Source organism: Phymastichus coffea, unplaced genomic scaffold (assembly GCF_024137745.1).
Source record: "Phymastichus coffea isolate CEN01 unplaced genomic scaffold, Cenicafe_Pcof_1.1 PCOF00033, whole genome shotgun sequence".
NCBI classification, from domain to species: Eukaryota; Metazoa; Arthropoda; class Insecta; order Hymenoptera; family Eulophidae; genus Phymastichus; species Phymastichus coffea.
The window spans coordinates 1,848,163-1,874,294 of NW_026706844.1; the positions used below are offsets into that span (position 1 = coordinate 1,848,163).

The window sequence follows — 26,132 nt, forward strand, 5'->3', positions numbered from 1 at the left end:
CCGCAAAGTTTCTCAAAGCGCTCAGAATTGAGTTGGGCTTCCCTCGCATGCCGCTCCGCGTTAAGCTGCGACTCCCTGCGGAACCACTCAGGTGCCTCAGACATTGCCGAATAATCGATGTTCCGACCTGTAGTCGGAGGTAGCTCAGATCTTCAGGCTTTGGTGATCGGCAGCGGTGATGGCTGAGTTGGTGAGGCTAGACGTTTCCTGGCGTGTGCAATAATAGAGGGGGAGTGTCCTGTAGGCGTAGCGAAGATATCCAAGACGGTATTGGCTAAAATAGTATCAACGTTCTGCGAGCGGTTGAGGCAGCAGTTAAATTCTGCAGAGTTGTGATTGGCTGGTCTTGAGTTGGGTGAAATGCAAAGGTTATGGTACCGGGAATTACAGGAGTTGCAGAGGAGGAGTTGATCAGGTCGTCGCACGATCAATCCGCACTTGGCACACACGCGGCTTGACATAAATAGGCGAGATAGGTTTAGAAAGAAATGAAGTGCCTATAATAATTTGAATGTTCGCGCGCAATTTCAAGTGGCGCGGATGCGCACGCAACCAACCAGCTATGATAAACTCGGTAGAGTGACGAGTAGAGCTCGACGGTGTGATGCCAGATGATTAGATAAACTGAATTTGTTGAATAGCCGTTGAAAGGATGCTGTGATGCTTACCAGAGAGAGAGAGAGAAAGAGAGAGAGATTGATTGATTGATTAATCTTTATTAAACCATGGGGTAGGACCCCGTGTGGTTGGAAGAAATACACAGTTGACAATATATAATAGTGATAGTGACAATAGCAGTATTGTAAGCGTACAAACGGCATGTTTTTGTTTAGCAAGCGGATTGTTGCAAGACAGCCGTCGAATCTAGTTGATACATAGAAGTGCAAGGCAGCGCAAATGTACATGTAGAGACTAAAGCTAATAATATAATCTAAGAATACAAATAAGAGAACCTCAGAGAGGTGCGCACGAGCTTAATATATAAACTTAATTTAACGCAGTGGGAGGGGGGCATATTTACAGTTTAAATTGGAGGGAGAGATTTGGTTCATCATTCAGGAATCGATAACGCAAATATCTGCCGCCCACCAGTAGATATGAAGGATTAGGAGCGAACGCAGAGACGTTGTACGGGCGTGAAATATGGGGTAGGTAAGCGAGGGAGGCTGTACCTGTCATTTGCTCCTGTGCAACCCGGATAGCGAATCTGTCAATTTCAAGGAGGAAAAGAAGATCAAATAACCAGTATTTGAATTCAGTGAGTCGTTCCAAGGAAAAAGTGGTCACTGCAAGTTGGTTTAGGAGATCCATACCTCTAATTGCGAATGATCTCTTCCAGGACTCAGTGCGTGGAGCACGAAAGTGGAAGGCCGCGGGTATATTGCGAATAGAGCGGCGGGCGATAGTAAGTTGGTTCAGTAGTGATATGTGGCCAGTCAGATACGACGGTCCATTGTTAAAAACGACCTTATAAAATAGTTTTGCGAGGGCTAGTTGACGTGTTGATGAGAATGTGAGCCAACGTAGTTTCAGGCGGTGGAACGTAACATAAGAGGTGAGGTCATTATTTGGTAGGAATGGGATGTTACCAGAGACGAATTGGACACAGGCATTTTGCCCCACGTGGAGGTCACGAGTACGTGTCCTGTCAAGATCCATGAAGACGGTGGACGAGAAGTTTAGCAGTGGGAGTACCAGTGACTCAACCAAAGTCTTGCGGAGAGCGAGCGACAAAGAACGGCGATAGAACTTAAGAGAGCTGAGAGAGCCGTAAACCTTCCTCACTACGTCTGAAGTATGTGACTTCCATTGGAGCGTAGGAGAGAGGGTGACCCCAAGGCTCCTTGCCGCCATCACGAAGGGGATCTTATGTCCGTTGACGGTGATGCAAGGCAAAGTGGTGAGGTGAAGGGCAGTCACATCCAATTCGCTGCCCAAGATCATAGCCTTCGTTTTGGCAAGGTTGAGATCAAGGCCATTGCCCAAGGCCCAATCAGCCACCGCCTGTGCATCTCGCTGGGCCTCCACGATGCCACGCTCAATGTCCCGCGGGGAACAATGCACATATATTTGCGTGTCATCCGCATAGATGATATACTTGGCAGATAACAAGACCATCGGAAGGTCGTTGATGTAGATGGCAAAGAGTAGAGGGCCAAGGACACTCCCCTGCAGGACACCGGTGGCAGCGCGGAGCCACTCAGAGACAACGCCTCCCTCATCTACCACCGCCTGTACGCGATCCGCCAAATAGTTGAAAAACCATTTGAGGGCTTTGTCGGAGAGGTTTATATTGCGCAGTTTGGTGATCAGTCGCAAGTGGCAGATGCGATCAAAGGCTTTTGAGAAGTCAAAAAGCACCAGGATGGTGAGAAGCCTATTTTCGGTAGCAAACCGAACATCGTCGAGAAGACCAAGGAGCGCGGTCTCGGTAGAATGTCCCCTTCTAAATCCGGCTTGGCGGGAGTCGAGCAGGTGATGCTGCTGAAGGTAGGCTGACAATTGACGATGGACGAGGCGCTCGAAGAGCTTCGAGGGCTCACATAGCTTAGCTCACATAACTTAACATCTTAGATAGCTTAGATATCATCTAGCTTAGACATAGGTCGTGTGTCCGAAAGGGAGGTAGGAGACTTCATTTTGGAGAGCGGGACAATTTTCGTGCGCTTCCAGAGCGTGGGGAAAAGTGAGTTGGCAATTGAGTGATTAAAAAGCATGGTGTAGTGCGGAAGGACAGTTTGCGAAACCATCGAGAGCATTCTCAGCGAGATCCCGTCCTCTCCTTTTGACTTTGAGTGGGCATCCGCGAGAACATCCTCCACATCCTTGACTGACACCGGGGTTTAGATTGAATTGAGGAAATGAGAATGAGCGAGAGAGTGGTATCGATGTGAGATTGTCGTAGCAGGAAAGAGTAATAGGCGGAAGCTGGTTAACGATTTTGGCGAAGTGACAGTTTAACGCTGTGGGTGAGAAAAATGATAGTGGAGACGGCATGGATTTTTGTGCAATGCCGAGACAGCGAAGCTATCTCCATTTGGTCTTGGGATCTGTGGCAGATGCAAGTTTGGCCGAGATGTGGTTATTTTTTGCAGTGTCAAGCTGGTTTGAAACGCGGTTTCGAAGGTCTTTGTACCTCCGAATGTCACCTGGAAGCGCAGTTATTTTTGCTCGCTTGTACGCCGCCGTGCGAGCACGCATGAGGATGCGAATGTCAGCTGATACCCACGGCTTAGCCTTGGCAGACAGTTTTGTCTAGCGAACCGGGGCAAGGGTGTCGAAGGCTTTCAGCACGGCGTTTGAGAGGAAGCGTTCGAGTGAATCCAGGGACATTTGAGTTGGGTCAGTAAGAGTAGTCTGCGGTGATGGGTACTGTACGGCAACGCCCTCGGCAACCAGTAAATTTAGCTGTACTGTATCAACACTTTTAAGTTTGCGAATGAGGATGGTTTTCGTGGCTGAGGGGGGAACCGTGGCGTAGATAGACAGCTCGATAAGGTCGTGACAGTCAATAAATGGGGCCGGCGTTTTTGAAAAGGAGTGGATATCTGTGTCATTTTTAATTAAGAAGAGGTCGAGAAGAGTGTGAAAAGCATGACCATCCTGGAATCGATGACAAGTAGGCAGCATGGAGAGGACTTTTAAGGCGTAGCGCTCGATTTGTTCTCGGAGCACGTTGACGTAGTGTAGTGTGTGCGATAAGAGATTGCAGTTGAAATCCCCACAAATTATCACGTCATGATAATTTGGGAGAAGAGGGACAATGGTTTGGAAAAAATTCAGTGGAGCCAACGCAGACGGGCTACGATAGACTACAGCAAGTAGAAGTCTTGCATGTTGTTGTCGTAATTCCACCACCAAAAATTCTGACGCATTATAGTCATCAGGATGCGATTTGGCAATTGTGCGAACGGAGAAGCTGTCACGAATGTAGAGAGCAACACCACCACCTTCCATGGCTGAGCGATCATGTCGAAATAGGTTGAATCCAGAGAGAGAGAGGTGAGAGTAAGCCACAGTATCCTTTAGGAACGTTTCTGTGATGGCAACAGCGTCATAGTGTGAGTGGGATACTCTGTCCTCAAGAAGGGCGAAATGGCCGCCGTGGTTCAGGCGGTTCACATTTGCATGTGCTACACAGAAAATGGGAGGGGGGGGGGGCAATAGTTTGGGGCTATATTGACCCTGAGGGTCAATCGATGGTAGGTGGATTTCCCATAGTGCATTCAGTGGGAAGGGATGTATCATCTGCGATGTGGGAAGGTTGACGGTAGTTCGTCCCACTTGAGAGTGAAGGCTCCGCCGTATCCATTGCCAGTGAAGACATTCGAGGGGCAGCATCGGGACTGATGCTCGGATGATTTTGAAGTGGGGGTTGGCCAGTGTGAGAATTGGAGGATGCTGTAACAGCGGATGAGGGATGAGCAGGCAGAACGGGGAGCAGATGCGGACCAGAGTTTTGCGCCGATTTCCGGCCACGATTTTTCTACAAGCATTTTTGTTGGTGCGTGGCTTGCAGGTGCGGTAGCTGGGGCTGTTCGAGTGGCTGATGCTGGGGTTGGGCATAGAACGTTTGGGGCTGGTGATATTGTTGCTGCAGGGACGGGGGTTGTTGATGAAGCTGTTGAGACAATTGGGGTGGCGGATGCTGTAGTAGCTGCTGACTATGCTGAGGTTCCTGTTGTTGCTGCCGTTGAGGTGGTTGCTGCTGCTGTTGCTGTGGTGGTTGTTGCGCTTGTTGGTATTGTAGTAGTAAGGGTAACTGATGCGGGTATTGATGCTGATTACTTTGTGGGTGCTGCAGTCGCTGGGACTTTCGTGGAATGAATGGTCGAGAGCCACGAGTAGGGGTAATAGCGTTGAGTGAGAGGTTTGCTGAGCGATTTTGATTTTGATTGGGGGGGAGAAGGTATAGATCCTCCTCGCAGAGAATCGGCAAAAGCTCAGAATTAAATGTCGGTCGCACGAAGATACGCAGATTGCGGACTACAGGACGGAGATAGCCAAGAGATGTGCAGGCAGCTCTAGCTTTTGTGAGGAGATCGTAGATGACTTTGGGGTAAACTGGGCGCACGTAGACAGGGGTGCTTCCACCGCACCCAAAAATGGATAGGACGGTGAGCTCACGAATACGAGCTGTTGCAGCGATAACGCGATCGCGAGAGGAGGTTGATGAGAGGTAGAATGAGAAAGTGATAAAAGGGGGGCGTGGGTGAGAGGACTCTGCGGGGGCGTCAACATTTTGTTGCGCATTTTGGTAGCGATTTGGCTGGTACCATTCTCGGGTGGCCTCGATAGCAGGCATGTCATGGCCGTGGCCAAAACCAAGGGCGCTTAATATGTAGCGAGCGGCATCATACAGCGAGCCATTAAACTGCGAGGGGAGCCCGCGAACCATAACCTCTGGGGTATCAATGTGTGCAGCAAGTTTATTGTTGATATCATTTTGTTTGACGGAATGCTAGAGAGTGGAGCTGATAGAGTTGATATCATTTCTGAGATCTTTGAATTCCTCGCGAGGAAGCCAACAAACCAAGTAGGTGGTTTATCAGACATGATTGGCTCAGATGTAGGCTTTACCTGTATAGTCTGGTGAGAGGCAGTAGAGGAATTCTCCAACGATGCAGGCGAGGATCTGTCTACAGTTGTTGAATTGCGGCGTAACAATGGAGGACCCAGGCAATGGAGTTTCGGTGCGTGGAAGCTAGACAGAGTGGGCGAAACGAGCCGCTTCTTGGAGAGATAAGGTAAGAGGGACGCGCCAGCGGCCGGTGGACCTACTGGTGAAGACTGGGGAAGAGCCTCGACGACAGACGCCAACGACGAGTCGCTGCTACTTGTATGTTGATGACTCCTGCAGATGAATGGTTCAGATCCCCTGGGACGCAGTGACGGCGACACACAGTCGATATGAAGGAGCGCGTTACATTCAGTGCATAAAAGAGTATTGTCGATACGGCGCAGGGAAAACAAGCATTTAGCGCATTGACTGGACATAGAACCAGGCCGGTGTAGACAGACAGGGGAAAGCTACTTGAGCGAGAGATGCTGGCAGAGGCAACAGTTGATTTTCCGAACGTAGAGAGTTTGACGAATTTCGAATTTCGCGGGTGATTGCGTGCCAAGCAGACTCTAGCCAGCAACTTTTCCCAGCTAAGCAGGTATACAAACGTACAGGCAAAATGTCAACATAAACACAGTATTTGGAAACTCAGCAATACTTATAAGAACGTGTTATATGAAATGCACGATAACGCAAGGGAATACAATAACGCAAATTTATGCAACGCATATGAGGATGCAGATAGGCATGCACGAGATTTGTGTTTTTTCTCTCTCTCACCAACATGTAGGTAGAATGCAGTCGAGGACAGCTACGGCAGGTTGGAGCAAAGTCGAGTGTGTTCAATAAGTACAGCAGCAACGATATGCAGCTAATGCAGTGGACGCAGATGAGAGCGTAGTGTGTAGTAGCAGAGATGAAACCGTAGTGTGTAGAAGCGTAGGTGTGCAGAAGCGTGTGTGTGTAAGGCGTTGTTGCTTAAGTTTGTAGGTTATGTTGTGTAGCCGGGTATTTAACCGCCTCCGCGGCTCGAAAAAGGCAATAAAAATTGCGATTTATTGCCCAGGCATGAGAGCCACAGTTGGCGAATACCCTGCAAAGTGAGTTTTCACTCCAAGAAGGAAAACAAAATGAATAAGGCAGAGTATTAACGGAGCGGAAGAAGGAGGTGTTGTACGTACCACGGAGAGAGAGAGAGAGAGAGAGAGAGAGAGTGAAAGAGAGAGAGAGAGAGAGAGAGAGAGAGAGAGAGAGAGAGCTTGAATTGTGGACGATCGTGGGAAATTCGGGAGTCTCTGCTAGACTGTAAGCAGAGAAAGTCGCGCGCGTGGATTGAACCGAAGGTCACAGTTTTCTCAAGATGGCCCCGCGACCTTGTCGACGTTTGTTCGTTTTCAGAGACACGCCCAGTGCGCGGATGAGTATTTGAGTGTGAGGTTGGGTCGCGCCCAGCCGTGTCATGAAGGATACCTGTTACCGGTGCGTGTTTTTCTTTTGTTTCTCTCTCTTGCATGTTTGGGCGCCAGCTTATGGGTGGTAGCACGGCAGATCTGCTGGCTATCCCATTGATAGATTAACGGCGGAAAGTGTTTTGTCGGGCATTTGTTGTAACATTTAGTTTTAGACAGGGAATCGACAGGCTGACCAGCCACCGATTCACCTTCGCGTTCGGATTTGTTATTGTGCCGCTCGTAGTGTATAGGCGTAAGATCGCCGTATTGTAATCGATTGTTGACGATTAAAGGATTAGTGTGTTAATCCGCTGTTGTGTTTATTTGCCACTGTATCACTCCTCGCCCCGACTTCGAATCTGTCCGTTTAACGTGTTTATGCTCGACGCGTTATTCAGTCGTGGGAACGTCTTTTGCTTCCCGAATCCCCGAATAAATAATTTGTGCAGACGGCCGCGAGCTACCCAGACGGGAACGGTCGCTAATTCTCCGTTACAAATCATATCTGTGAGCTATGCTTGGACCCACGAATACATTATAATAATTGTCAAATATCTCCACATACACCCTATGGAACCCGTTACAGTAAATGCGCAATTCATAAAAAAATAAAGCTCAAAGACCCCAAGTGTCTTCAACAGGTCTATACTTGCCAAGATAGTTAGAACTGCGAATTAACCAGTCACACTTTCTCAGAGCGCGCAAAGTAGCCCAATCCTGAAATTAACAAAAGAGAAAAGAAAATGACTATAGGTAAAATTAGTTATAAACTAGGTAAAATTAAATAAACACCTACACATATTCGGGAATATCTCTGAGTTCCAGGTCAGGGTGCAGCAAGTAGAGGCAAATTGTTCCTCCGTTAACTCTCAGACTTAAAACATAACAATCACTAATAATTATAGGAAATTAAATGAGTATTAAAAAAAAAGAAAAAAGGGAAATATGTACGTATATACTTACACAAACCAGCGAATATTGTTTTCTGAGAAAATCGTACATTTCGAAATAAACACCGACGAACACTAAAAGTTGAACTAGACAAAATCAATCGGACACACTCTTTACATACCGAAAATACACTGATTAAGCAAAAAGGAAAAAGAGAGAACCAAAAAGAACTCAAAGTGCGCTGAATCATGTAATTTTAAGAGTTCGAATATCGAAAATGTGTTGAATATCAAAATTTAATAGCGATCTCATTATCTCAAAATTTCACTAAATGTTCATTAATTCCAACATCTTAGGCCCTGTAGTGTCACGGCTCACAACATAATTTTTCTTATACAGGTCTTATCAAAATCTTGATATCTTGTCAAGTTTTACTTAACCTCGGCAACTCTTAGATAAATCATTAGATCTTGCGGTGGTTTGAGATTGCCAAAACTTTAAAAATACGTAACGTTTTTGCTGATATTCTTGTGTGTACCCAATGTGTGCTAAGTCCTGCTGCATTATCAAGATTAATTATAGCTGAGTGGCGATAATGCGGGCCAGATTTGGACAGCTCATTTCTCATGAATACACCTCTGAAATTAAAAATATCTAACTGTTTAGCGTACTCTTTCAAGTTAACATTGGTGAGCGCTCTGTCTGGTAAAATAATTTCAAAATTTTCTTAAACCTGCGCGTGAGTAAGGCTTGAGCTGTAGTCCAAATCATGTTTTATACGGTTTCTTATATATAGGCCAGGAAAAACACGATTTTGCACGACTTATTCGAGGGATAAGCTGATTTTTTATATATAGGTGCTACTTCATGTGTAAAATAAGTCATTAGTTTCCACAGCCATAAAAAGACCAGAAATATTGTTTATGGGCCGCTCAAAAGTTAAATTTTAGCAAAAATTCGTGTTTTTTTGGTTATAACTTTTTATACGTACATAAGCAGCGCATTTATAAATTTTAATTAGATCGAAAGTTATAGACAGAAGAAGCCTATTTGTTCAATAATAAATAAATATATCAATACTAATATCTAACATGTACGTATTGCATCAACATATTTCTTTCGTAACATACTGTCTTGATTCCCTTATAAGTTTCTTAAATGATAAATTTTGTAATTCAACATATTTCTTGCTACTCGCAAAGGATTTATTGGAAATTCGAAACCGGTTAGTTAAACAGCTTACGCGCTATGGCTTAATAAACAAATTATCTATTTGTTAGTTTCGGTGTTCCTGAGTAATCTTCACAGCCCGCAGAATTTTTTTTTTCGGTTCAGCCTTAGTTGTAAAATTAAATAAACGATGTATGTGCGTGATATTGTTATAAATTATGATAAGTCTGGAAAGCTTATAAAAACGGCTTCAATTTGAGAAAACAAACATGTAGATTCGTCAAAAAACAATCAATTTATGAGTCATCATAGTTTATAGTCTATTGTTTAATAAATTAGTTTGGTAACTGAAAAAAAATATATTGTCATTGCCAGTCATCCGACTACTTTTCCAGATGAGATTGTTGGATTTGTGGGAACCTGTTTAATGCATTAAAAAAATTGCGTACAGTCGGTAGAACGTTTGATTTTTCAGCGAAAAACGGCGCGGTAGAAGGGTGAGGTAATTGAACGTCAGCAGGCCAAGCGTCGAAAAAAATTAATATCGCTCTTCAAATTCGATGGCGCAACTACAATTTAACTTTTTTACGGAACTATTAAAGATAAATTGATCATATTTTTAAATTTGACATTACGTGACGAGAGAAATGTATTGTTATGACTTAATATTACAAAAAGTTATGACAAATGTCATTAATTTTACGATAAATGGCAGGTGAAGTTATTGTTGTAGTTTTTATTTATTTTGCAAAAAAACATCTTAAAAATAGGTAGATAAGGAATAATGTTTTATAAATAATGTTTTATGATAAATAATGTTTTATGTTAAATATACATGTTATAATTATATAATAGCTGAAAACACCTCGCTCGGTAGCATTTTCAATGTGTCTCTTTAAAAAATGAGTTGTAGAATATACACGAGAATGGATTTGACTTGATATTAATCAAAATTACATAATGCGATTTACATAATGAAATTATGATATTGTAATAGGGTGGATTAGCTAGTACAAAAGGAATTTATTAAAGCACAAACTCCCACGATGCAGAGCTAACCGCCGCTCCGTTAAACACGTATGATTATACGTGTATTCGCCTTTACGTTTGATACTTTCGTTCAGTTGTCTTCTTTTCAACAGAGTTGCACTCACCTAAGTCGCCTGATTTGTGACACTCGATCTATCTTAGGTGTGAGTGACCTAATGGTTATTCCAACTAATCCCCTAGATAAAATCGGTTTACAATTTAATCGGTGATAGATCCGTTAAACTAATAGGAAATGAAATAACGTAATACGGCGAATAAAATTAATATCGTTTATCTCTAATAAACTATAGTCTCTGACGGGACGAAAGACTAACGCACGCGAATAGGATTTACAATGATTAACAATAATACGGGGAGAGAGAGAGAGAGAGAGAGAAAGAGAATTCAAAACTCTGCCGCGAAATCTAACGCTCGGCGGGAATACAAAAATTACAGTCGCGATAGACAAAATATTCTCGTGAATATTTTGTCATGCAGAAAAAGTGAGGTCCACTTACCCTGCGGTGCAATTACGGTGATCAGCCGTAATTGATGAAGTAAATCGACTGTTGGTGCTCCTCAGGAACAACTGCGCTGTCTCACTTGCTTCCAAACTGCTGTTGCTGTACTTAATGCTGCTATCCGCTTGATGCTGCTGTGATTTCCTCTATGCTCACCATGCACGTATCAAAAATCCCAGAAACTCCTTTCGATCAGCAAAAACGGTAAAACACAGCGGAAAAACTATTTGGCGGTACTTTCGCAAGTAATAGCTGAGGCTTAACTGAAAACTTTAAACTCTCGCGCCCCCCCCCCCCTCTCTCTTAATCGTTCGCTCTAGCATCACGAGTGCTACCGAATCGCAAACGGATCAATTGATCGAATCGACTACCGCTGCAATATATAAATTATGATATACAAGGCAAAGCAGATATACGACGGGTGTTCAAAAAGTAAGGCGACTTTTCAATTTTTGCAGGTTACGTACATTCCAGTTTTTAATTTTTGTTGTTGTTATGTTGGTACACTCGCCACGATCATATATTCATAGTTTTGAATATATAGCACGTATTGTTTTTCTAGCAGAGGCGTCAGAGGCTAGAAGTGTTTGGTGTGCTCGGCGATTTTCTTCTATCGGAAAGAATGGAGCAAAAAGTTTACATTAAATTTTGTGTGAAAAATGTTATCCAGTGTTCTAAAGCTCATCAAATGTTGACAATTGCAAACAGTGAGTCTACTCTGAGTAAGAAAAATGTGTATAAGTGGTATAAACTGTTCCGAAAAGGCCGAGAGAATGTCGAAGACGAACCTCGCTCTGGACGTCCCAACACATCAATAACAGATGAAAACGTTGAAACACTGGAAAAATTGTGTTAAAAAATCGTCGAATCACCATCAGAGAAGTTGCAGAAGATGTTGGCATATCGGTTGGCTCTGCTGTTGCGCAGAAGGTGAAGGAAAAGGCGGGGGTGTTTCAATTCGGTTTATTCTGCTTTACTCAAATCGGATTACACTCTGAACAATTGTGACACGTTCTGGAGAGCACTTGATCGGCAGTCCGTCGAGGCGTTCAGGACAAAAAAAAAGCTCGAAAAACAGGCTCCTGTCGGGAGAGGTCACTGTCGAGCGCTCCCTGTCGGCCCCTCTCTAAGGCGTCAGCGATCGGCCCTGCCGCACGCCGGTAGCGGCAGGGCGCTGGGTGCGCGCTTATTCCAAACATTCCGCCCGCCTCGTTCCGGGAACGACTTCATTTTATGGGGCTGCTGCTGTCGACGAGCTGGAAGTGTCTTGAATAGGTAGCCGAGCGGCCTTGACGATGGGTCGAGTATACACGTTTAACGGTGACCGCTCTCACGAGGCTGTAGGCGCGGCTGGTCATAGCGTCGACATAATGCCTCCCAGGCCTGCGCATAGTCGCCGTTGACCGAGCGGAAGGGCACCAGTGCATCCTTGGCCACTCCTTCGACGTGCGTCTTGAGGTAGTTCATCTTCATGGCGATCCTCATCGTGCTGTTGTTGTGCACGAGGTCGAGGAACAGATCCCTGAACGATTCCTAGTCCTCAGGCTTTCCTGAGAAGGTGGGTATGGAGAGGTGCGGCAGCTTCACGGCCGGGACTGTCGGATCCGAGGCGGCCTCCGAGGAAGCAACAGTCAATGATGAGCAGTCTTCAGACGCGATGCAGCGGACGTGGTGGTCCAGGAGAGTGCTCTTGCTCTCCATGAAGAGCTCCTCGGCGACCGCGTAGTCATTGCCTGCCAAGTATTCCAAGACGGCGGCCTCCGATGAAGTCAACAGTCGGCCATGGTTGCCGTTCAGATTGTTTCAGTAGCCCTCGAGTAGATCTAACCGAGTCTCAATGGCGCCGAGAGTCCAAGAGGCTGTCGGCGTGTCAGCTACCTTTTCAGCGATCCGACGGATGGCCTTTCCAAGCTCCCGCTGGACTGGGATGAGCTCCATCTGTGAGAGAGGGAGTCGTGTGAGAATCAGGATGAGTCGGGCGGGCTCGCGCGGACGGCCAAACTGTCACCCGAGACCGACCTTTCAGCACTCGGGGCCGCGCGCCGTACCGGCTCACCCGGCCCGCAGTTGGGTCCGCCAAGCGCAGTCGACACGATGCCTGGATCGGACAGCCCGATGGCTCGTCTCGCGCTCGGCGGTCTGCCTGCCGTCGTGTGCTCGAGGGCCTGTAGTTTCGTCGGCTGCCGCGCCACAGCGCCTCGCCAATGCGTCGTTCTGAGCGTGAAATATGGTGAGCTCTTCTTCGCGCCGCTGGGTCCGCCCAGGCGCGCTGTCGTCGAAAGAGAGAGAAAGGGGGGGGGATTCATCGGCTGCATCGGCAAGCAAAATCTTAATTCATATGAGAAAAAGAATGAATTAATAGAAATTCCTAATTACATGATCGCAGAGGAAAAAATATAATAAAAATAATATTCGGAAATAGAATAACAATTGATAATTTAGACTTAGATGACAAGGTAATTTTTGCACCTACAAACAAACAATGTGATCGATATTAACCCTTAACTACTATGTGGGGTAGATTTACCCCAGACAATTTTTAACAATAAATAAAATTTATTTATTTTTTTTCAACAATTTTTTTCAGTGTGTGTAACATTGAAAATTGTTAACCTGAATATTTTTTTTGTAGTGAAAGGTTTGAATATACTAGAAAAAATTTTCATAGCAAAATATCTAAAATTCTCTGATTTATTCGATATTTTTCGAGCTGGGGTAGATTTACCCCACCGAGCAGTTACGTGGCCAAAATGAGGTGTGCAAGGTAAGGGTTAATAATGAAATTTTAGATACAATGGAGGGCGATTGCCATGAATATTTAAATCTAGATACAGCCGAAGATGACAATGGAGAAAATTCAGATATCATGTTACCAACTTAGTTTCTAAATTCATTAACACCAAATGGATTACCACCGCATAGATTGAAACTGAAAGTTGGTACTGTTATAATACTGTTAAGAAAATTGAATTTGAATGAAGGACTTTGCAACGGAACATGATTGATAATAAATAATCTGTAGAAATATACTATCGAAGCACAAATTACTTGTGGAAAAAATATCGGAAAAATCTTTCTTATTCCTAGAATATCTTTATCACTCTCTAAAGAAGATATACCATTCAATATGCGTCGTAGACAATTTCCAATTCGATTAGGTTTCGCAATGATAATTAATAAATCACAAGGACAATCATATGGCCGAGTTGGAGTTTATCTGCCATCTCTTGTATTCAGTGACGGACAATTATATGTTGCCTTATCTAGTGCGAAAAATAAAAATAATTTAAAGATTATATTACTGAACCATGCTCTCATAAAAAGAAATGACAAAAAAGTAACAATAAAATTTACACTAAAAATATCGTTTTCAAAGAAATTTTAAAGTTGAAAACCATAACAGTACATGCATCTAATTATGGACTTTACATTATATGCAGCACTGGAAACACGGTAGTAGATCACAAAAATATGCAGCGCTGGAAACACGGTAGTAGCATACAGAAATATGCAGCGTTGAAAACATCCAGCATCATACTGAAATATTGAAACGCCGGGTAATTTTTGCATAACATTATTACTGATGAGATCGGTACTGATGAGTCCAATCTGACAGAAAAATTTAGATAAAAGGCGTCTAAGGAAGCTATTACAAGCATGATAGGCTCGGACGAAATGCTTAAAATGACACGTCCGTGGTGTCAGGGTTACCCTCCAGATCGATGATACACACACATCATCCTCGACAACGTGCAGGCATATAGCGTTTCCGACGAAAAATCATGACTCACCCAGGAGACGATGTCTAGGTACCAAGGTAACCGCCCCAGATCGACGAGACACCAACTACGAGGACATGCACGGGAAGTCCGGCGAACCAGGAAAATGTTGATACCCATGATCATGGTACATCTCCATCATTAAAATAAAGCAATAATTAAGATAGGTTACTAGAGTTAAAAATCTGTCCGATGAACCTTACGAAGAAAAACACGGTATTACTTTAATATAATATAAGATTTTATATTGAGCTGTAACTCAGAAATTAGATAATAAATTGATCCTGAGCTATGAACACACATTCATTGGTATATTCACTAGTTTTTCTACAAATTTTAGTCAATTGTTCATTGTTTTAAGTTTGCAAAGGGGGGAGAAATATTCTTCAAGACACAGCCAAATGCGCCACTACTGTGCCCCCTGCGATTTATTAAAGGTTATTAGTTATTCTATTCCGGTGAAGGAAGGTGACTTCCACGGGCGCGAATCTACCGTAATGACGGGGAAGGTAAAGGGAAGAAGTCGAAATAGTAATAATAGGTGATCCTTTTATTTACGCCATCGAAAGGTACATCTACGGATTCTTACAAAATTACGATGGTGAGCGCGCTCGTTTAGTCTATGAAACGCGACAGTAGGCGGCGATTATCCGCTTGTTGGCGGATGGCGACCAGGATCGGTTTCTTGATCGTCGAATTGTGATCGCTGTGGAGGCTGTTCCAAGCAGCCGGAGATTCGCCACAAGAGACTCCCTCACTCGTCCTTAGCTTGCTCTTTGTCGGTGCACCGTCCAAACTCACTTCTCGCCGTGACCTGATTAGCGTATGGTCACTCCTCAACTCCTCCCACTATTTCTCTCCGTTTTCCTAATTCTCGCGGCGCGAGCCGCGCTTTCCGCGTTCTCGCTTATTCCTCTTCCTTTCTCGCTTTCTCTCTCAAGCTCTTTCTCGCGCCGTCTTCTCCGCTGGCCTCGCTCTCCCCTCTCCAGGCCCTCCAAAGACACAAGCGCGTGAATGCTATGTCAATCATAGCCACGCTCGGTCGCTACATCCGTGCGAGGAGAGTGCCGCGCACAGGGCTAACGAACATCGCCATCAGCCCTGTCACAGCCCCCCGCTAAGCCGCGGGAGCCGGAGATACCCGAGGGTTAATCCACGCAACTCCCCTCACCCGCACACAAGGCCAAGGTTTTGAGCAAAACACAATTACACTAATAAACATAAAAATAAACAATGGTTCGCCAATGTCGCCTCTAAATAAAAAAAAAGGAAAATAAAAGAAAAAAAACTAAATATAAAACAATCGCGAATACTAAAATAAAATAAAATCAAAATAATTAAAAAAAATAAATATAATTATAAGTATCATCCATGCTGGTACTTTAGCCGCCCTGCGCATCTTCCTAAGTTGCGTTACGGCTTATCGCCCAGGCCGCGAGCTCGCGCGCTTGGCGTTTGGCCCTCGCAACTTCTTCGCGCTGGGATGGTGTACTGCCTCGGCTTCCCTCGCCTCGCGCATTTCGCGGTGACGGCGCGCCCTTACTCCTGCTTGCGGAGCAGGCACGCATGTTCCATCAGGGAACACGCCATACCTGTCTTTACCCTTTTCTACGTTATATGATTTAGCCTGTCGCTCGGCCACTACCTCCAAAGGTCTCGGGGCCATTGTTTGTTCCATCACCTACGAATCTATCAACACAGCACTCTCCGCAGCCGTCCCGCCATTCCCATTCTACGAACCGGAGACTTATCCTGACGTGCTCTGCTCGCCGGACACCTCCAATATCGGAGACAAATTTTGGAACCCCCGCCGCTGCACCGGCAACTCCCATGTCGCATCCTGCCCTATGGAGATGCTACGAGTCGACAATGCAACAGTCAAGAACCCGGGTTCATAATCTCCGAAATCCGGCGTCTTCCTATTACGGCGTCGCTTCTTGGAGGTGCCATAGCGTTCTTCCGCTTCTTCCCGTCGAAGCTCCTGCAAATATTTCGGCGGTGGTGCTCACTCGAGCCACCGCGAGCCGCTGTGCTCGGCGGCATCCGAGTCCCCGAATCCGGGCGATCCGATGTGGACCCCCCGAACCGTAGTGGACGCTGCGGTAGCAGGTCCTCCGGCGTTATGAGCTCGTCCACCACCGATCCAAATCGTTCGTGCAGCTCATCTCGCCGTTCCTGAGTCGGGACTCAACGCCGAATCTCTGAGAGTACCAGCGGCGAAATTGCCTCGTGACCCTCCCACACACTCGGCGAACTCGCCTTCGTGGTGAATGGTCGCGCATCCACTGGCAGGATCTGACCCTTGCGACTTTGTTATTAAATCCGCGTCTCACCGACGGCTTTACCATATTAACATGGGGATCCAGCGCACGCTCCACGTTTTTCGCCCTTGCATCAGCAGCCGCGGCGGCAGCAGCAACAGCGGCACTTCGACCCGGCGGACAGACAACGCTGTACGGTTTCGTCGGCCTCACCGCGATTCACGTATCCGCGACGACCTCTACCTCGGACCCCACGTCGTGCAAGAGTTCGGCGACTTCGCCCTCACTCCGCCTCTACATATCCTCGATCGCGGCTTCCCTATCATCTATTGCGACGATCTCTGGCCGAGTTGTCTCTTCCGATTCCTGCGCCACATCCTCTGGCGTATGCATCGCTGTGTCGTCAGTAATAAAAATTCCATATACAATTAGCAAATAATTCATTAGTCGCGTAACTGTTATCTTGAGTCACCATACTGGTTGCGTCATCTAGTCCTGTCATCGGCTACTAACACACACACACACACACACACAACAATCACACCACACAGTAACATCTACCTCCGGCTGCCTGCACTCGCATTTCACGTAGGTATATACCTCTTAAGTTCAGACACGTGAGCCATTAGCACCTGCTTCTTATTATCCGTGGTTAAAATGTAAACTCCTGGCGAAGCTACACGCGAGATCTTATATGGGCCAATGAACCTCAGATCCAGCTTGGCGTTTCTACCTGCGCTCGCGCTTGATAACGTATGCGCACATCTCAGAACCAAGTCCCCAACCGAAAATTCCGCTTCACGCTGCTTCTTATTATATTGTTTCTTTTGCCGGATCTGCGCTTCCTCAATATGCTTGATAACTAAATCGCGAAGCGCGTCAAGTCTCGCCATTCGCTCGCTCCAATCTTTATTTGACGAACGGATGATCGGCGCTCGCGCTTCCATTTCGCGTCGCAGACTCTTCACTTGCTGCGGCTCACGCCCGAAGTTTAAAAACGCCGGCGAGAATTTCGTACTCGCCTGAATTGTCGTGTTCATTGCTTGTCTAAATTCGTGCAAATATTTGTCCCAATTTCTGTGGTCCTGATCTACGAAAATCGCCACCATCAGCTTTAGCGTCTTGATCGCTCGTTCGGCGAAATTCGCCTGCTGATGGTATGTCGGACAGAGTACCTGTTCGATTTTATACTCGTCCAACGTCGATCGAAATTCGTTTCCACAGAAATTCTTTCCATTATCCGTGACCAAGTAACTCGGGATCTCCCATCTAAATAAAATAAGTTCCTCGAGAGCTTGCGCAAGAGCCTTTTCTGTAGCCTACACGAGAGGCTTAAACTCTACGTATTTCGTAAATAAATCCTGAAATACGACTAAGTATTTAAACCTATTCTTACTTCTTGGCAGCTCGATTGCATCCGCCGCTACCACTAGCCATGGTCGTTCGACTACACGTTTGATCATTAATCCCATCGGTAGCTTGTGTTCAATCTTGTACTTCTGGCATTCTTCACACGATCGTACAAACTCCGTGATATCGTGATACATCCTATGCCAGGAGTATTCCCTTGCAACCCTATCATACGTTTTGTCCCGACTAAAATGTCCTGTCGATGGCTCGCAGTGCGCGTCTCGCATCACCCGAGCCCTATGTTCTAACGGTACCACTAAGCGCCAACATTGTTCGCGATTTGTGACCGGATCGAGTAATCTATCGGACGAGAATCTTCCGTCCTCCACTCGCCAATTCCGAAATTTATCCGGTCTCGCAAGCACATCTTTAATGCGCTGTAAGTAGTCTGGGTCCGTAATGGTTAACGCGTCCGGCGTATGATGCATATAATATAATATTATATACAAGGCGACCTTTTCTGTACACGATCTCAAAATCATATTGCTGAAGCTCAAGAATCCATCTCGCGAGTCTACCTACGGGATCTTTCTTGTTCCGCAGCCATGTGAGCGCTGTGTGATCTGTAACCACCACGAAGTGAGTCCCCTCAACGTACGGACGGAATTTCTTAATACCCATTATCACTGCCGCATATTCCAGTTCTAATACCAAGTAATTTCGCTCATGCGTATTGAGCATCCTGCTCGCGTAACAGACCGGGTGCTCGTCCGCGTTCTTCTGCATCAAGCACGCTCCCAGCGCATATGACGACGCGTCACAATGGATATAAAACGTCTTCGCAAAATCGGGTCTCGCTAGCACCGGCGGTTCCGTTAGCGCCTTCTTAAGCTTCTCAAATGTTTCGGTTTGCTCCGGTTCCCAATGCCAGCGCTCGCTTTTGCGCGTGAGCTTCGTTAGAGGCACCTTCATATCGCTCTCATGCTCAATAAATCGCGCATACCATCCGCACATACCGAGGAAGCGTCGCAGTTGCTTGACATTTTTGGGCTGAGGAAACTCAACCACCGGCTGGATCCGATCTGCGTCAGGTTGCAGCCCCTGGCTATCCAGACGGTATCCCAAAAATGTCAATTCCGAGCATCCGAATTCGTATTTCCCTATGTTTACCTCGAGTCCTGCATTAACCAACTTTTCCAATACCCGCTCAAGCCACACCACCAGATGATCGCTAAAAGTCTCAGTCACGACTATCACGTCATCAAGATACTTAAACACGAACGGCTCGAATTCCGGACCAAACAGCGCATCCATCAGACGCATGAATGTTGCAGGCGCGTTGATCAACCCGAAGATCATATAATTACATTCAAATAGGCCCATCCCTGGAACCGCCAATGCCGTATACTGCTTACTTTCCTCGCTCAACGGTACCTTTAAATATGCGTTTTTCAAGTCGATCTTCGAGATAAATTGCGCTCCACGCAAACGATCAAGAATCGTGTCAATACTCGACATCGAATATACGTCTGCTTTTGTCGCCTTATTTACCGATCTCAGATCAATACACATTCGATTTGTGCCGTCCTGCTTCTTCACGATCACTGGCGCGCTGCTCCAATCGCTTGTCGACCTGCGAATTTACCCGGATTCCAACCATCTTTTCGTTTCGCGGCGCATGAAATCCATCATTTGCGGCGAATATCGCCTCAAAGGGGTCTTCACCGACCGCGTACCCTGCACATCTATTTCATGCCGAATCAAATTCGTGCATGCCGGCGATTTCTCGGGCACTACCCGACGCAACAATTGCTCTATCAATTCGCGCTGCGAAGGTCGTAGTTCGGAAAGTCCAGCGACCTCGGCCCTGATGCGAGCACGCGTGAATCCCGAGTCGCTCTGAAATTTCACTCTCTCGCGTTTTAACTCTGCAAACGAGTGCCAAGGGCCATTCCTTATGTGCCAACGCCCTTCCGCATGCTCCATGCCGATACCGAATCCCTCGATGATGTCCATCCTGACTATCATATCATACTGCATCGGCGCGTCCACGACTCACGTTACTACTTCGCGCACTACTCCATCAATTTCAACTCTAAGGCGAAGTCTCCCCACGATTTTCGCTTTTGCTCCAGCGAAACCGAACAACGCCGCATCACACGGCTCAATGTGGTCCGCGAACTCTCGGCGTACGCGCGACCCTACAATAGTCAACATCGCTCCCGATTCGTAAAGCGCACTATACGGTCTCTCTGCGATATGCACTACCCAAAAGCGCGCGGTTCTCCACTGCGTCCGCCTTCGGTTCGCCTATACACACGCGTACGCATAAGCGTGAGACTTCCTCGCCATCTCCAGTATGTGCATTTCCCACATATTTCTCATGTATCGGCTCGCGCCCTGGTCCGCTTATCGCTCCTAGCAGAGACGCTCTCACCACAACCTTACCGCTCAGCACCATGAATTTGCTCGACGAGGTGACGGATTGAGACGACGTCTCGTCTATACCACCAGAGTCGTCTACCTCTTGTCTCATGTCGTGCTGCCCCGGTCTCGCGGCTTGAGCCTGCTCTGAGGCCTGTAGTACGCGCTTCGCACCTTCCCCCGGACTGCTCAAAGACCGCGTGGTTTCCACGATTTCGCCCGAGTCTCGAATACCTCTGTCTGGTACTGGCGCTCCCGTCGAATCCTTCCCTATTGACCCGCGCCCGTCCGCCGGACATCCTTGGATATTCCCTCGGTTTGCTTTCAGCGTTTATGCGGCCTGTTCCTCGTTCCGGCGCTCCGAATCGGCCTCACGCAACCTCAGCCACCGCTCATTAAATCCAATCCAATCAAAAATTTTTCTTAAATTCTCCGTTTCGCGTCCCGTGTGCTGGACTCGACATGCTGGAGCACTTGGCCGCGCACCGCTCGCGCTTGTGCCTTCCAGCTGCTCTGATCGTCGCTTTTCAATCCGTCTGTGGTGCTCCGCAAGTCCGCTCTCAAACAGTCTATTGTACGCGATCTCACCGGGATGAAATGCCTTGTCATGCGACATTACGCGGGGCCCGTCGGGCGCTCGGAACTTGCATTGGAGTTTCCCATCGCCCTGATCCATCCCCGGCATTCTGGACATATTTCAAGGGTTCCACTATCCGCACCGCAACCCTGGCATTTTCGCGAGGCTTGCGCTCCCAGCGTACACTTATTCACATAGTGGCCAAGCTGCTGGCATTTATAGCAGCGCACTGGGCCCTTACCTTCGCCGCGTCTCGCAGCTTGGTTAGCACCCGCGCTATTGTTTGCGTCAGCGGCTGTTGGCATACCCGCACTTTCCTGCGGAATCCGTGCATCTTGCGGGCACTCAGTTTTACGGTGCCCGCGCCCCCCGCATTTATAGCATACACCCCGGAACGCTGCGCGGCCAGCTGCGTTACTCGCTGCCGGAATCGTGCCTCTCGAAGACGTCCCGCTGTGAGTCCACAGTAGCTGCGACAACGCAGCCACTACATCCGCCGGCAACATCTCCGGCGAACTCGCTGAGTCTTGTTGCAACGGACTTTCCTTGCTCGGGTTTCGGTTGTCACTTTCAAACTTCGACGTTAGCTTCACCGTCTTGCCGCGCTGGCCCTTCCCACTCGCAGACTGAACCGACGCGACAGACTCTCTTACCGCGAAGCTCGCGTTTCTGATGCCCGGTTTCGTAGTTTCGTTCGCCGCGTTTCCTCGGTACGCAACTTCCGGCATCAACGATTCTTGTGGCGTTGGAGGCGGTCGATATAAATCATCAATGTCGCGCTGACGTTCAAATTTTTCTCTCCACGCGCGTAGCTCTGCCATATTTTTGACCTTTTTCGACCTGATAAATTTCTGCAGCTTCGGATACAGATTTATTTTAATCAGTTCGAGCTGTCACCGCTCTGAGAGTCTCGGCTCCAGCCAATCCGCGATATAAAGGAAAGCCGTAAGGTACTGACCCAGCGGCTCGTCCTCGCCTTGAGTACGGCGGCGCAGCGCGTCGTACACGTCCTCGCGCGAGGGCCGCGGGTAAAACTGTCGTCGGAACTCCTCCTTAAATTCGCGCAGCGTTCGTCAACTCGGACGGTTTGTCTCCCACCAAAGCATCATTTCCGAACTTGTGAATGCGGTCATCAACGCCGACAATATCTCTGCATCACGAAACCTATAAAATGCACTTCGTGCGTCGTTTAAGAAATTGTTCCGCCGTCAGCCCGCCCTTCCTAGTAAATACTACCGACCAGTTTTTCAACGCTGACACCGCGTCTGCCGGTCGGCCATAGATATACCGAGCTTTTGGCTTTCCTACGCAACCATCGCCTTCGGAGTCATGTCCCCACGTCTCATCGTCCTCGAGCGCTAAGTCATAACTCGCTTCATCGGACTCTGACTGCTCTGACTCCTCGTTTTTATCTTTACACTGGCGTATTCTCATCGCGCTATTCCCCCTCAGTGCTGAGCGCTCATTCTCGTTCGCCCGGGCGGCCAACTGCGTCGACTCGAGTTTCGCCATGGGTCGCGCGTTGAACGTTCCGCACGCCGGTATACTGGTGTCTCTAGGGTCGCGCGTCCTCTCATATCCCGGTACGTTATTCACCTCGCCCCGGCCTTCGGTGTTTCGCGCTCCGGGCACCGGCAATACTTCTCGCACTGGCTAAATTAAACTAACCGCGCGCCACTATATTGACGGCTTCTGCCCATGAAAGCTAGTCGGTCGCTGCCCTGTGCACGCTTGCCCCACCTCGGTTTGTCCGTCGGCAAGACCCTCCAGTCTCACGAGGCTCACCAACGCCGATCGGGTCAGCGCTGACCTCACATTTGTTCTCAGCGGCTCCTCGTTCGCGATCATGCCGTCGGTTACGCGAATACGCGTTTCCGACGGCTCCGCGTTGCCGCGTTTTGAGTCTTCGCCCGTCGTCCGCTACGCGCACCGTTGCCTCCCATGCTTCCAATAACGCACCATCCCGCGCCGCTGATACGGCCGTCGCGACAACGGTATTCGGGATTTCGCCCGCTACGAAGTCCTCTGCCTTTACCGGGGGCGCCGATTCGTGGCACACGCTAAACAAAAATACGCGTAGTGCCCTATCCTGCACGGTTGTCGTTGTTCCCTCTGTCACTAGGCCCCGGGCCGAAATCCATGTTAACAAATCATTTAGACGTGTCTCTCGCACCCGTTCCCATAGTTCGTTTATCTCCGGCGTTCTCATAACTCGTCGCCTAAAGGTTTCCGGTCGCGCGCGCGTCTCGCTTGGCTTCGGCCGTTTCGACGACCTTGCTAGAGACATCGTCTTACACGCCTAGTTCAGCGTAAACAAACAAACCCACTGAGAATTTGCTCTGCGACTCGCAACAGTTATCCGCACGCACACTAAGTCTCCTAGCAGCGATGACTTTGGTGCGAACACGCAACTCAAAATCTTAATCGCCGCTCGACAGTTCGTTCAACCTACGTATACTTAAATTCAAGCAGCCAGAAGCGATGATACAAATCACGCGCTTTAATTGCACAATACACAGATCCACAATACACACATCCACAACATATTAGCCAAAACATCAGGCTTGCCTCGTCACCCCGAACTCCAGGGTCGATTTCAAATTACTAGCGCTAATCGCACAATGTAAACAAAGTGACTCCCGCTGTTGCCCTTCTCGGAACGTTCGAACTCTGGTGTAACTCGAGCCTAGCGTGTTGACGACATAACGACAAAGGAATTTCACCTTAAATACAATCCTAGACTCTCTCAGTGTCTCACCGGTACTTACCCACAGTTCAGCGAACTCGCCGAAAAAACACAGGTCAACCGAAGTACCTCACCACCTCTAACACAAAAAAAATGCGATTTCGACTTGCGTCCTTGCCGATGCTAGAGGCACTCCTGGATTCGGACACGCTATTCGCGATTTTCGAGTAACTGCTCAACTCTAGCGTTAATCCTCGACTCCTGCACGTTATTACCAGTGTCAAAGGCGCTTTCCCATTGGCACGCTGTTACTGATTCTAGCGTTGCTCTTAGACTGGTCCTTCTTTCTTCGCTCGCGTTCCGTCCTATTTCGGACCCAGTTCCCGTTTTCGACTTCCCCGGGCCGGTAGGTGCTGCCCTCGTAGATAGCCACGTGATCGAGACGGTAGCGCAAACTAGACGTTTACCGTCACATATTATTATATTATTATTGTAATATATTATTATTTTTTCAACTATTATACCTTCATTTTAATGTGGTGAATGAAAATCAACTGTCATATTTGTATGTTGAAAGTTCAGTTTCTGCTTGGATGACGGCTGCGTGATGACAAGAAACAATACTAGAAAGACATTCAAGCTATAAAAAATCATATTAAGCATATCAACGTATACATTCAGTAAGAGAATATGAGAAGAAAATAAAATGACTTACAAAGATTTGTAAAAATTTTGTTAGTATACATTATTCGAAACGAGGTGTTGTAGAAAAGATGTACGTTACAGAAAAAGTTAGTCAGAAAAATACTTTATCGGTCTAAGTTACTACGAAAGAAGTTTCGTAGTAAAGATTCGGATTGGGTTGGGTTAGTCACACAAATATTTTTCGGTTGAGGACAGAGGTTTCACAGTTAAAGTTTTTTAGTCACTTATAACGGAGAATCACGGCTCGACCGTTGCTCTCCATCGGGTTCTCACTGATCCCCGTGCGCCTTACCGAGCTGAGAGTGTGCGCTAGTTGAGAAGATCGCAGTGAGAGAGAGAGAGAGAGAGAGAGAGAGAGACGGAAGATATGGGAGAGCCAGCGAGTTGCCGGCAGACCTGCGCGCGCATCTCGCTAGCTAAGAAAGGAGAAATCGGCAGCAGTAGCTGTTTGGTAGCTGAACGGACCGCCGCGCGCACAGCTTTTTCGTCGATTTTCACCTGTTTTCTGAGTTCCCACGCCCTCGCCGAAGATTTTCTAGGATACGTGCCCGGTGCGCGGAGTGACATTATCTTTCTTTTTGTGTGTGAGTTTCCGCGAATGTAGCGAGGCCGGTATCGGTGCACGTGGGCGACCGGCGAGGTGACGCGGGCGTGTGCGCGCGTGCGGCCATTTTGTGTGCTATGGTGAGTTGCGATTTTCTCGCTGATTTATCTCGGGGGACGAGATTCGGCACGTTCAAGACACACACACATACACACATTCGACGATCACCAGCTTACACATACACACACGCTCAAAGGCCGCAACTGTAACACTACAGCAACAGGAATAACAATAACAACAACAAATACAACAACAGTACCAGTCACCGTAGTCACACCACAAATCAATAATAATAGCAACACGAACAACCAGAGTAACAACAGTAACACTAACAGCGCTAACAACGAAAATAACAACAGTAAGGTCAACAACAACAATATCGCCGAGCCCCAGTTAATCGAGATTCAAGAGTACGAGATCGATTGTAAAAGGAACCCTTTGTTTGCTACAGGATTTTCCCCTCAACGGAGATAAAGAACGGGCGGAGCGATACACGCAATCAACGCGCGGCTAGGTCGATGCAGTGTTTTCTCTCTCTCTCTCTCTCTCTCTCTCTCTCTCTCTCTCTCTCTCTCTCTCTCTGTCCGAGGCGTCGAGTGAACATTATGCGACTTTGCAGCTCTGCCGGCTGCGAGGTCACGCTTAGATTTGCTCGAGTGATTTGTTTTCCTGATTTATATGCAGATGTGTTTTTCTTTATATTCTTTCTCCTTGATCGGGTAAACAGCGATTCGGTGAGCAGCCTTGCAACCGATCCGCTGCGTGCTTGCATTTGTATGTTGATTATAACGGCGGTATTATTTTGATCTTTCATATTATTTTGTACTCTTTTATTATTTTCTATATTTCCTATTATTTTGTTCCTTTTCATATAGTTTCGATTATTTTGTTCGCGGATATAAATTCAGTTACTTTGTTTCCTTTGGTTTGTTGTAATTAAAATTATTTTATTTGGCTATAATTATTAAAATTTGGCTATAATCTCTATACCCGAAGTCACTCCTGATCCCGTGCAAGACAATTCGTGTGCGATTAACGTGTGCGGTCAACGCGTTATTCAGTCGTGGGAACGACTCTTGTTTCCCGAATCCTCAGTAAATAATTTGCACGGGCAATCGCGA

At 47.0% G+C, this 26,132-nt stretch overlaps 2 protein-coding genes across 2 annotated transcripts; both read right to left on the minus strand.

Annotated features, from left to right (window-relative positions):
- Positions 1-4,486: 4,486 nt before the first annotated feature.
- On the minus strand, positions 4,487-5,305 carry LOC131663350 (myb-like protein AA). Its single transcript, XM_058933713.1, has one exon. The coding sequence runs from the start codon at positions 5,303-5,305 to the stop codon at positions 4,487-4,489; it is 819 nt and encodes a 272-aa protein (XP_058789696.1).
- A 15,749-nt stretch (positions 5,306-21,054) lies between these two features.
- Positions 21,055-21,837, minus strand: LOC131663351 (uncharacterized). Its single transcript, XM_058933714.1, has one exon. It carries the CDS (start codon positions 21,835-21,837, stop codon positions 21,055-21,057), a length of 783 nt encoding a protein of 260 aa, XP_058789697.1.
- Between the last annotated feature and the right edge of the window lie 4,295 nt (positions 21,838-26,132).